This window comes from Canis lupus, chromosome 33 (assembly GCF_011100685.1).
Source record: "Canis lupus familiaris isolate Mischka breed German Shepherd chromosome 33, alternate assembly UU_Cfam_GSD_1.0, whole genome shotgun sequence".
NCBI classification, from domain to species: Eukaryota; Metazoa; Chordata; class Mammalia; order Carnivora; family Canidae; genus Canis; species Canis lupus.
Window position 1 is genome coordinate 27984769 of NC_049254.1, and position 12796 is coordinate 27997564.

Here is a 12796-nt window from a genome sequence, read left to right on the forward strand (position 1 = left end):
CTCCTTCCTGCTTTTTTTTTTAATGTGATATTTAGAAAACATTTATAATCATAGTGCGTACATATGCATTTGCAGTGATTAAGACCTTGAGCATCCTGGTTTCTGATAACGATTCCCGTGCTCCTCCAGCAGGACTGACAGGTGGCACCTCAGGCAGGCAGGCAGGCAGGCAGGCAGGGGTGGATCTTTGGTTGTGCAGAGAACACTTAACATCTTTTCTATGAATCTAAAACCCTCCGAGCAGTGATGTCCTGGATGGATGCTTTCAGGCTTTCTCACCACGGTAGCCAGTGAATCCTGAACACTTCTGCCTCACGGAGATCTGTGAAGAGAAGCGAACTGAAGGTTAAATTTCCGAAGCCCACAGCTGTGTTCTCCATAGGAGGAGGCATCGCCGCCTTCCTGATCATCTCCCACTGGTAGAGAGCTTTGCATCTCAAAGTGCTCAGTCCTCACGGCCACCCTGTAAAATGCTCATCGGCCACCCTGTAAAATGCTCATCGTTGTTTTCATCTGCACTTTGCAGTGAGCTAGTAGAGCAGTCAGAAGACTTGCCCAGGGTCGCACAGGTGAACCATGTCCAAATCCCACGCCTTCACCTAAGCAGTGACCGTGTTTCCCTGGGTGCAGAGTTTCTGCCTGTTGCCACCCACACTCAGCCGGACTCCTTCTTCCTGTTGGCCACACTTTCTGGCTGGTTTTCCTAACTGCTCTCCTCTTCCTCCCTGCAGGGGGCCGTGATAAGCGAGGCGGACCCATCCTGACCTTCCCTGCTCGCAGCAATCATGACAGAATAAGACAGGAAGACCTGCGGAAACTCGTGACCTATCTGGCCAGTGTGCCAAGGTGAGGTGGGGGGGAAGGTCCTGCGGGGGAGGGAGCCGAATGACGCTCCATCCTGCCAGGGGCCCCGTTGTTTCTGCCCTTGAAGTGGATTCTCATTATTCCTGGAACAACATCACCCACAGTTCACCTTGTTCTCATCATTCCCATTGTCACTGCTGGGATTCATTTTAACGGAGTGCGAGCCCTGGGCGCGGAGGTGAGAGCAAGGACAGGGCCTGGAGCGGGAGACGCTGTGGCCTGGGGAGGAGAGTGGGAAGTGGCCAGTTTCCTTAGGAGAGTGGGAAATCTGGCAGAGTCCACTCTGGCTTGTGCAATGGATTATTTTCAAAACCTCTGGCTTGTGGATATGTTTATGGCTTTTGGAGTTTGCAGCAAATAGCTCCTCTTGTGTCACACAGCTAGATGCAGCCCTCAGCTCAATCTAGGTCACCATTTTCAACAGGGCTAATGCTGTCTGCAAGGGGGATGAAAATCGTGTCGGGGTTAGGGGGGTTGGCTAGTGAAAAGTTTGCTCTTTTATGTTTTAAGCACAGATAGACATACTGTACCTAAAAAGGCGTATATTCATGATATTAAAATTTCATTGGGTGGGGGCGCCGGGGTGGCTCAGTGGGTTGAGCGTCTGACTCCATTTCGGCTCAGGTAATGATCTCAGGGTCCTGGAATCAGGCCCTGAGTTGCGGCCAAGCTCAGTGGGGAGTCTGCTTGGGAGTCCCTCTCCCTCTGCCTCTCTCTCCACTTATGTGCGCTCTCTCTCTCTAAAATAAATAAAAGTCTTTCTAAAAAATCCATTGGATGGAGCAGTTAAGGAAAAAAAGCATTAAAAAGCTCATTTGATGCAGGGAATGATGATAGTTTTAACAGGTTGAGAAACACTGGTTTCTGAGTGCTTCCAGGTGGTACTGGCCACATTGGTGGTGGAAAGAGACATGTCGAGGACATGGCCTGTAGCTTTTAAGAAGGGAGATGAGAGGCCTTTGTAGACTCAGAGATAAACAGCATGTGAGAGCTCGAATAGCCCTGAGAAGCAGTCTAGGCGACTATGTGTTGTGTTCTGTTTAGGAATCAGGGTTAGTGGCCATGAGAGCTGCTCACAGGATATCGATATGTGCCAGTGGCAGGCCTAGAACTCTGCCCTCTTGACTCCTGCCCCAGGGCTCTCCCATCCTTGTGCTTGGCTAGAGAGATTTCTGTTCTCTAGACTTGGTGGAGCTGGAGCCTGTCAAGTGTTTGTTGTGGCAAATAAGAAGTGGTGCCTTGGGCCTTTGGAATCTTATCTCTGAGCATTTTATAGGAGAATTAGTAAAGTACAGAGAGGAGCTCCATATTAAGCTCTGCCTCTGCTGGGAGACCTTGGATAATTGTTGAAAGTGCTGACTGGGGAGCCTGGGTGGCTCCGTCGGTTAAACTTCTGCATTTGGCTCAGGTCACGATCTCAGGGTCCTGGGATCGAGCCCCATATTGGGCTCCCTGCTCAGCGAGGAGTCTGCTTCTCCCTCTCCCTCTGCCCTCCTCTTGCTTGTGCTCTCTCTCTCTCTCTTTCCCTCTTGCTTGCTCTCTTTCATAAATAAATAAAATAAATAAATAAATAAATAAATAAATAAATAAATAAATAAATAAATCTTTTAAAAAAGGAAGTGCTGATTAGGTTCCTGAAGCAGGTGTCCAATGAGGCAAGCACTATTTAAAAGTGCTATGAAGGAGACAAATGTAAAGGGATCGGTGGATGGTGATGGGCAGGTGGCAAGGGGGTTTAAGAGCAGTCATCCAGTTCTTTGGAAGATAGACTAGAATGGAGAGCCCGGAAGAGCTGCAGCAGACGACTGTGCACAAACATGTCAAATAGTGTCAATTTTTTTTCTTTATGATATCCTGTTGGGGGCCAGGAAAGCGATAAAAGTTCTTAAGTTCCAATGAAAGGGATTTGGTTTAAATCCAAAGAACTTCTAAACTTTGAGTGCAGGAGTCTTTGGGTGAAGAGTAGAGTAGAATACTTTTGCTTTTTTTTCTTGGAGATCTTTGTACAGAAGAAATATTCCCATCTGTCTCAGACCCAAGGAGATGGACTAAATCACTCATGATTGATGTAGGTAATTTAGCAATTTAGTCATCTAGGAGCTAAGCAGTTTTAAAAGCACCTTTCCCCAGTATATTAGTAACAGGCATTTTCTAAAGCAATTTACAAGAAAAGTTTTCATGAGGACCCATGATGAACTTTCAATTCTTTAGAGCCAGAAGAAATTGGGGTCCCAGGAGACATGAAGGGGACTTTTTTTTTTCTTTCTGGTATGTTTATCACATCCCTGCAGCTGATGCACCCTTACCTTCTAAAGAATAGAAGGTAAAAGAATTGGAAGAATACTTTTCTTCATTCTGATTTGCTAAGCAAAGACAGGACAATATATATTGGAAGCAATTAAAAAGGAAAGATTTCTGCTGGGTGGAGGGGAATGAAACCCAAGAGGGCCTGAGGGGAAGGTCACAGAAAAGGAGAAACAATGCATTGCCATTGAAGGAATATACTAGATGCAAGCTCCCTGCTTCTCAGAGAGTGGTCCCAGGCATTGCATCCCATGCCCGTGAGAACAGAAAAGGTTCTTCCCAGGTTCTGGCAGGTGGGAGGCAAGAATCCCCTTGCCACCTTCTTCAGTGGGAAGAATTGTTCTTGGAGGCCTTCTGCTTCTGTCCCGAGGGTCTTTGTCTACCAGGAGTGTGAGCACCTGGCAAGTTGCGGAGTTTACCAACCAGTCACCCCCACCCATCACTTCCTAATTCTGTTGGCCCCAAGTTCACACAGGACTACTGTTGGAAACAAAACCTGAAACAGGATTGTTCCAAAGACAGTGAAGTCTGAGGAGGGAAACTGAAGAACTTCAGAGGTCAGATAGTGTTCGCCACTCTTCTACCCAGCCATGGCTTTGGGAAAGAAGGGAAACTACGAAAATGATAGCTGAACTAGATTAGGCTGATGATATTGATGAGAAGAAATGATCTATTCTGGGTCATGGCCCAGGGGGGCTAAAACAGGCTCCTGTTGGGGTAGAGTGTACCCGGCAGACTTGTGTAATCATCTGTAGGTGACATTTGATGTTCATTTATTCATATATTTATTAATTCTTTATTTAACAAATATTTAGAGCCTCTACATGAGCATTCTTGGTGAGCAGGAACAGACATTTTGATAAAGTTAGGTAAAAACTGGGTATTTCCCCACCCAGTGCAAACCAGTAGCCATAATGGGCGGTACGAATATGTGACTGTGCTGGTAGCATAAGAGATGAGCTGGCCAGCAGAAGATAAGCAAATAAGGACCAGTAAATAATGAAAGAAGATCCTGGAGTCTCAGGAACCAGTCATCTTGAGGGCCAATCTGGCATCAGTCTAGAATAGATGATTAAATAGATGGTTGTGAAAATTTAGAAATGAACAGGAAAAAAATAGTCCCACTACGCTCTGTGAAGGCCAGGCCACTTCTGACCACTGCGTTCAACTCTGCAACACTGAGCCCTGCCAGTCCATTTTAAGAATGACATTGACCCCTTAGACTACTGTCAGGGGAGCAGCATATTGAGGGATCCACATTCTGGGTCTCTGCAGTTGAAGAATTGAAGGATATTTTCTGGCAGGAATGAAAATGGAAGAAAAGTGGTTCCTGACGCCAGGTGTCAGGAGAACTACCCCAAAGAGGAGGGAGGAGACAAGGTTAGAGAATGGGACTCTGACATGAAGGGCCCGCCTATGTGGGAGCTGTGCAGCAGTCTTGCCGCTGTCTTTGGAGAAAGTGAGCTTCCTGTCCGTGGAGACTGAGTGACCTTCTGTTAGGGAGGCTGTAAGAAGAATTCTTCCATTGGACTGGAGGCTGGATTGGATAATTTCTAAGAGGCTCTCTTGTCCCAAATTTTGTGTTTCTGATATTGGGAGAAAAAAAAAACAACACATCGTAAAATCTAGGACTTCAAGAGTATTATTCCCCACCCCCCCCCACCCCCGGCCTTGAACATACGCTTCCTTTCTCAGGCTCCCTAAGTAAGTGAGGGCCTGGAATTTCACTTCGGATGGTGTCTATATCTGAAACCCTAAGAAAATTGCTTTCTAGGCCTCTTGGATTCAGGATAGGAATTTAGGGGCATCACCTGGAACTAAGGATCATCCTAGAGTGTGATGATTTGGAACAGTCCTAGTTAGTCTTTGGGGATCCATCTTGCCCTAAGGTACGTCCTTTCCAACTTCTCTTTCATGCTCCTGATGGGTTTGAGCACCCATCTCCGGGATCTACTCCATGCTTTCTATCATCTTCTGAGGAATCACAGACCATCAGAGTAGGAAGAGGCCTGAAAAGCCTTCCAACTCAACTTGCTCCATTTACTGAATTCAACAAATGTTTACGGAGTGCCTACTATGAGGCAGGGCCTGGCTAGGTAGGTATCTTGGTGAGCTCTCATGTTCTCTTTTCTGACTGTCATCCATGCTATAGTCAGCTAACTTTCCTATCCTTCTTGTCTGCTATCTGCTTGCAGCTACTTGTACATGAAAGGAACAGAAAGGAAATACTCAGATATAATCAGCTGATGAATGTTCCTAGAAATTGAGAGACAGGATAGCGCATTTAGCCTGAGAGTAAATAATTGTCCAGGCAGAGCTCACAGTGTGGATAATCTACTCACTGTGATTATTGAGAGTTGACCAAATGCTGGAAATAGGAATGTCTAAGTAGCCAGTAAAAAAAAACAAAACAAAACAAAACATATATATATCCTGGGTTATTTCTATTGCATTGAATTTCTCCTATTCATCGTCATTGTTATCCTGCTTTGTCATGACCATCTTTCCGCTGCTTCTAAGGGCACCAATTGTTAGCCCCTTGATGTCTCTGCCACTTAATTCTGCTCTTAGCAGTGCAGCTGAGATGTTAAGTGTTCTGGCAAGAAAGGCAGATATACTGGTGAGGCAGGATGACAAGGAATTAAGATGGGATACTCTGTTACGCCAATCAAACCAAGGTGCCAATATTCACAGCTTATTATTTGATAACACTTGCTTTTGTTCTACTGATTTCAGCAAGAGATGAATTGGGCTTATAGCCAGCACTGTCTTTGTGCCGCATCACCAGAAAATAGAAATTCTCAGAAAGAGCCAGAAGGACAGTTAAAAGATGAGTTAAAAACTGCAAGGGTTTCCTCCCACTATACTCAGCCTTAGAGAGCCCCAGCTATCCAAACTGTCATCACTGAGTGTGTTTTATTGCAAGGGCCTGTTGAGATGTGTTGTTGACATCCTGCCCTTTGTTCTGGGATCGTCAATTAAAGGAGGATATGGGGAGTACAGATAGAAGGTCCAGAAAATAGGACCAGTGAGAACATTGGCCTAAAACTTATACCTTTTCACATTCATTTTAAATTTATTTTGTGGGGCACCTGGGTGGTTCAGTCCATTAAGTGTCTGCCTTTGGCTCAGGTTGTGATCCCAGGGTCCTGGGCTCGAACCCCACATCAGGCTCCTAGCTTAGTGGGGAGTCTGCTTCTCCCTCTCCCTCTGCCCCTCCCCACCTCTTGTGCTCACTCTCTCTCTCTCCTCTGTCAAATAAATAAATAAAATCTAAAAAAGTTTTTTTTTAAATTTTTTATTAATTTATGATAGTCACAGAGAGAGAGCGAGAGAGAGAGGCAGAGAGAGAAGCAGGCTCCATGCACTGGGAGCCCGACGTGGGATTCGATCCCGGGTCTCCAGGATCGCGCCCTGGGCCAAAGGCAGGCGCCAAACCGCTGCGCCACCCAGGGATCCCAAAATCTAAAAAAGTTTAAAAAAATAAATAAATTTAGTTTCTTGCTTATGTCTATAGAGAGCTTATAATGTCTATTAGAGTTCCCAGATTCTACACAAATTTGAGCAATAGCAGTTAAGCGTCCCTCTTGTTGAGCTGTGTGTAACACAAGTCCTGAAGAGCAAATAGTGTTCTACTCTGCTGCTGAGGAACAAAAAATCACAACAGTAACTACCCTCATTAGCCATCACCTCCCTTGGAGCTGTGCAGACCTTCACAGTGAAGGGCGGAGAGGTGTCCTAGAATAGAAGATGCTGAGGTTCAGATCCCAGCTCGAGGACTTCTCAGTCCTGAAGCACATGGCCTTGCAACCTGGGCAATCTGAGAAGAGTTTAATGAAGGCACCATTTACAATTCTGCAGGCGAGGAACAGGGAAACCAGGAAGGTTTGGATCCCCAAGTTATTACAGAAACTAGAAATAGCAGGGAGGGGAGATGCTGCTACTTGTAGGCCTGAAGAAGCAAGATGGGGAGCGGTTCCCAGAATCTGGAGAGAGACAGCTGTGTGAGAGGACTGCCTGATGGAGCTGTGGCCTTGGGTGATGCCACGATGGGAGGCAAGGGGAACCCATACTCTTATTTCACTGTCCTCCCCTTCTCTAACCTCCTGCCATCGTTTGTCGTTGACTGAATGCAGCCAGAGCCAGTGACAGGGAGCCCATTGATGCAGTCCATGTGGTTCAACCTCCCAGGGCATCCAGCTGAGGGAAGAGGATGGAGAATGGATTTGGAGGGGCAAATGGAAGATATCTGGCAGAGGGTGAAAACTTGGGCATGTTACTCAACATTTCTGGTCCAATATTCTGATTTTTAATTTAGGAAAAGAATGCCCATCTCACAAGGGTGTTGTGAAGAAATTATGTAGCCATCTCTCTGTAGCACCCAGGCACTCAGTACTTCTCAATCTGTCTCCTAAAGACGAATAATAGGGTGACGGGCACTGAGGGGGGCACTTGATGGGATGAGCACTGGGTGTTATACTAAATGTTGGCAAATCGAACTCCAATAAAAAAAATAAAAATGGGGGGGATCCCTGGGTGGCTCAGTGATTTGGCGCCTGCCTTTGGCCCAGGGCGCGATCCTGGAGTCCCGGGATCAGGTCCCGCATCGGGCTCCCGGCATGGAGCCTGCTTCTCCCTCTGCCTGTGTCTCTGCCTCTCTCTCTCTCTGTGTCTATCATAAATAAATAAATCTTTAAAAAAAATAAAAATAAAGAGAATAATAATTATATATACACATACATATCTAGTAATATTTGCTCTATATTAAGGAATAGATATAATGTATATGTAAGTTATGAACCATAATAATAAAATGAACCCCTGAGAGCCCACCCTCCAACTTCAGAAGCAGAGTATCACCTCTCCTTTAAAGCTACCTATGGCTCCTCCTCACTCCAATCCTGCTTACATTCCCCAGAAACAACCACTATTCTGAGTTTTGTGTTTATCCACGTCTTGCTTTTTTGGTGTAGTTTACCACAAATTTTCATAAACAATATATTGTTTAGTTTTGCTTGTTTTTAAGTTTTATAAAAATGGTATCATACCGTATGTCGTTTTCTTTGACTCACCTTTTGGAACTACCGTGATAGTCGGCAACATGAATTCTCAAATGTGATTTTGAGTGGGGAAAAGGCACTTAATGGGTCCAACCTCTGGAACTGATCTATTAAGTAATAAATAAATGCTTTAACCTACATTATTGCACTATTATAAGTATTTTGCATCTGCTGATATGCATTTTGAAGCTGGTTTACTTTCTTGACCGTGCCGTCACTGGACTTGGCGGGTCTGGCCAGCACTCAGCTCTGTTGGAGCTGAAGGGCCAGAGGGTCTCTTGGAAACCCTGTGAAAAGCAACTGTGTGTGTGGCAGAGGCAGAGCCAGCCGTGATACTTCAAATGTAGAGTCAAGCACTTGTGATTCCCTGGAGAACTATAACCTGGATGATCAGAGGCGGAAACCATGTGGTCATGAAGTAGCTATGGGAAGCAGACCTGGTTATTCCAGGAACCAGTGATTGCCTTTAGGTGATAAATCAAGGACCCCGCGTTGGACCAAGCATTCCCGATGGAGAGAGGAATGTCGTTTGTCTTGCGCATGTTGTCTTCAATGTAACCCTTGGAAGGGACGTGGATTTGGTGAGAGTGGGGCTAACAGTAGCGGACTAGCAGAGGAGGACATGTGAGCTTGAGGGAGAGTGCTGATCCTGGAAATGAGGCAGGGGGTTCCAGCCCAAGAAGAATGAGCCCAGAAACTTCTGTTCTAGGGGAAGAAATGGACATGGTTGCCGACAAATTTCCTCCCCTGTAAAATAGGCATAAAAGGATTACTAAACACAACAGTGGTGAGGATTACACAAGAACCCATGGACGGAGCCCAGCCCTGGACTTGGCACGCAGAAGGGGCTGCTGGCAAACAGCAGGTCTTTCCCTTTCCTTGCTTGAAAGTGGAGACTTTGTTTTGCCACCTGTCCTCCCCTGCTCCTTGTACTGCTTTGTCAAAGTCTGGCTCAGGTTGATGATTTAGGTTAGGATTAGAGCTAGCAGGAATGGCAGTGATAGCAGTGAGGTCACACCTAGCAGACATATAAGAAACGATGGGAGGATTAACACATCCCTCTTGACCTCTTTTATTAGTTAGAAAACCACTTCTTTATTATAGAAAATAAGTGCAGGAAAATATAAAGAATTACAGTAAATACTTGTAACTCTACCGTGTAGAGATAGGAACAAATATTGACATATTTCCTTCCAAGTTTTATTTAGAACTTATAAAAAAACAGAATTGAATTATATGGCTTATTTAATTTTGCTTCTTGTTTCATTCCACTTTGCATTATGCCATGAGATTATTTTCTTAGCATTAAACACCTTTTATGCATAATAGTGTGTCTTGGGGTGCACCATGTTTTAATTAGCGCTGTCATTAGTCATCTAAGTCATTTTCGTTTCATGGCTATATATAACTCCCAGTAAACACCTTTGTGTATAAACCTTTGTCTACTTTTCAGATGGTTTCTTTGGGATAGATTTGTGACAATCACAGACTTTTTTTTTTTTTTTTTTTTTTTAAGGCTGGTGATTCACATTGCCAGATTGCTTTCCAAATTTCCTAATTTATATTTCCAGTATGCCTTTCCTGAGACTTCCAAGTCTTGACGTTTCTCCAGATTTGTTTATTTGCTCATCAATCACCAGGCCTCACTGTGCAAACAACGTTATTGCCATCGTTAAGAAGCCCTGACATAGTGCCACGTGTTACCCACCGAAGCCTGATCCTGGATTTGAAAAGAGTGAAGGGGTTGGTCACAGGGCCTGCCATTTGGGGGCCTCTCAGGTCAGGATTCTTTTTGCTTTCCTGAACTAGGAGGCCTCTTCATGGGAGCCATACATTAAAGTCTGGATCTGACATGAAATCTAGAAGGACTTCATTGCTTTTTGCCCACAGCGAGTTTTTAGTTTTGCCTTTGGATGTGTTTCAGCTCATTGGCTGGTGGTGCAGTGAGCTCTTGCCTTGGCTCAGAGTGGTTGTTGACCTCCTCTGTGCTCCTCTGCACTGAGGACATGACCTGCCTTCCAACTTAGGTCTCCTTGGAGTCTGTCTCTGTGTAGCAATGTTGCATGAGCCTCCAAAGCTTAGGTATGGCCCCGTGTTTTCTGCCTTAGGCTGCTGAAGCTTAGGCCTCACCCACATCAGGCTGATTGGGAAACACACATTTCTGATGCCACCTTGATTAGGGTCATTTCAACATGTCAGTCGAAATAAGTCCCAGGACATTCAGGTCTTCCTGGAATTCATGCTAGGGGATTAGGATGATTTAAATTTAGCTCTGACTTATATGTCCATGTTGGAAATAAAGGAGTTCCCTGAATATACAGATGCTGGAGAGACAGGCTAGTGCTAGGGAAGAAGAGTATATTTTTCACTTAGTAGGTTCCAGATTTGGGGCAGTTTCCCCCTGCTCTACTATGTGATTGTTTTTTAACATGTTTTGTATTTCTTACTTCACCTGTCATTGGTTAGGTCTTATCATGTGCCCTCACTGGTGTTTGAGGTTGTGTACATTTTAGGCATACGTTTTATTATGTTATAAAACTAATTTTGTAGAGAGAGCCTTTATTATATACTGGCAAGTTAGGTATGCTGCCACCAAGTGGTGGAGTACCTCTGCTCAGCTACCCAAGGACACAGGGCTTTGTTAGGCGCTCTCAGTGGTAATATTCTTCTTTCTCCTCATTAGACCTTGGATTTTTCTAGGCTTTACATTTTTTTTTTTTGAGGCTTTGCACTTTTAAAGTTTTATTGAAACACTGAAAATTAAGCACTAAGGAACAAAATTCTTTTCCAACTGCAAAATGGGTTTAATATAATCTTTCTCAGAGGACTTATAAGTAGATATTCAATAAAATAACATTTATAGAAGTATTTAACTGGGTATATGAAAATTGCCAGTTGAAACTAAGAATTTTATGGTGCTGGTTTTTTTTTTTTTTTTTTTTTTTTTTTTGCGGGGGGGATGCCTAAATGTGGAATATCTATACCAATCTATACCAATTCTTTCTTTTATGAAGTCAAATCTTTTCTCAAATTGAAAAAACAAAAAACAAAAGAAATTCTTTCCATTGGTCTGTTTTTGAGTCTTAGGTAGATTGAAGTCATTGTGCCCCAATCATACTTCTCTTTTGCAACTTCTTCTGTCCCCTTCGCTATTTCCATCAGCCACAAATATTAACGATAAAAGTCTTCATTTGTCTTTTCAAACCTTCCCTTCCAAGACAGTTTCCTGTCTCTGAACGCAGAAGATAACAAGACAAACGCCACTACCTTGGCCTTCTTGTTGCTGAGAGTATAACCCTGGTGACTATGCTCACTAGTTGCAAAACATTTCTGTACTGGTTTGCCACTGGGACTTTTGGTAAAAGAGGAACATCACCCCTGTTCCAGTCCATCTCATCTCTTCTCAGATTGCTTTAGATAAGAAAGACTTCTTAAGAATTTCTTTCTTAAAAGCTCAGCATCAGTACTTAAGCAGTTCGTATAATCTGAACAAAACTTGAAAAAGACTTTGGAATCTGGAAAACTCATCATAAAGTGGTGATGGGCCCTGTCTCTTCTTCAAGTTCTGACTGTCCATAAACCTTTCTCCTGGATGGGTGGGGAACCTCTTGAGGGCAGAGATGGTGGGCCTTGTTTGATGGGTGAGTTTGGAGAGCAGCACCTCACAAGCTGGCTGATCCCTTTAGACTGGGAGCTTCCCAGGGGGTGCAGAGCAGCGTCTCATGCCCAGAGCCGTTGGGGCCAGTGCCAGGGTCTGCCTTCCAGATATGGAGTCAGGGAGGGCAGATGCAGCTTTCCTCTAGGGTATCCTCTCCCTGTGTGAGAGGGCTGTACCCACAGGCAGAGCCACCGAGTGGGTAGACTGGCTCTATGGCACAGAGAGGAGTGCCCTTGGCCGGAAGACGGAGCATGGGGGATCGTGCGAGGGGAGCAGAAGTGGACTCTGTCTCTCCAAGGAGTATTCCTGTTTCCAAGCTGAGCATGTGCGACAGCCAGCCCCGCTTCTCCCGGAATCCAGACAGGAGCACTTTGTCAGAGCCGTGGTGACTCAGCGAGGACAAATGTTTTCTGGATGACTTACCGACATACCCACGTGTGTGTCCTGATGGCCCTGCTCTGTCTTCCCTTCCCTTCCCCCTTTCCCTTCCCTTTCCAAGCCTCCCTGTCTCCCCACTCCATCTCTTTCCAGGTCAGGCAAGGACTAGCCTTGGTTTTGAGAGTTACTCAAAAACCCCCAAACCCGTGTTTTTCCCCTCTTTCCTCTCTTAGACAGTTCTGTGCCATTTTAAGCTAGAATGTCATCTGATCTCAACCCTAGTAATTCATGTACCAGGTTTTGCACAGAAACTCCTCTTGGCCTGGTGCCTGAGGCCAGGTCTCATCTAGTGCTGTGACATGTCACTCTGCCCCAATCCCTTTCAGGGGAGGGAATGTGCACTCATCTCCCGAGGGTAAGCTCCTTTCCTCTGCAGGAAACTCAGGCCTCCAACCCACTTGCTGAAGGGAAACTCCCTGTTTCGGACCTGGAGGAAGGCAAGAACCACTCCCACCCCTCACCCAGCCCTGTC

The 12796-nt window shown here is 45.1% G+C and overlaps 1 protein-coding gene across 1 annotated transcript in view; it reads left to right on the top strand.

The window, feature by feature from the left end:
* The window catches only part of KALRN (kalirin RhoGEF kinase), a 660995-nt gene that overhangs the window by 197829 nt on the left and 450370 nt on the right, over positions 1-12796 (top strand). The window contains 1 exon segment of the mRNA XM_038583060.1: positions 732-846. Within this exon segment, the coding sequence (XP_038438988.1) occupies positions 732-846 (115 nt within the window).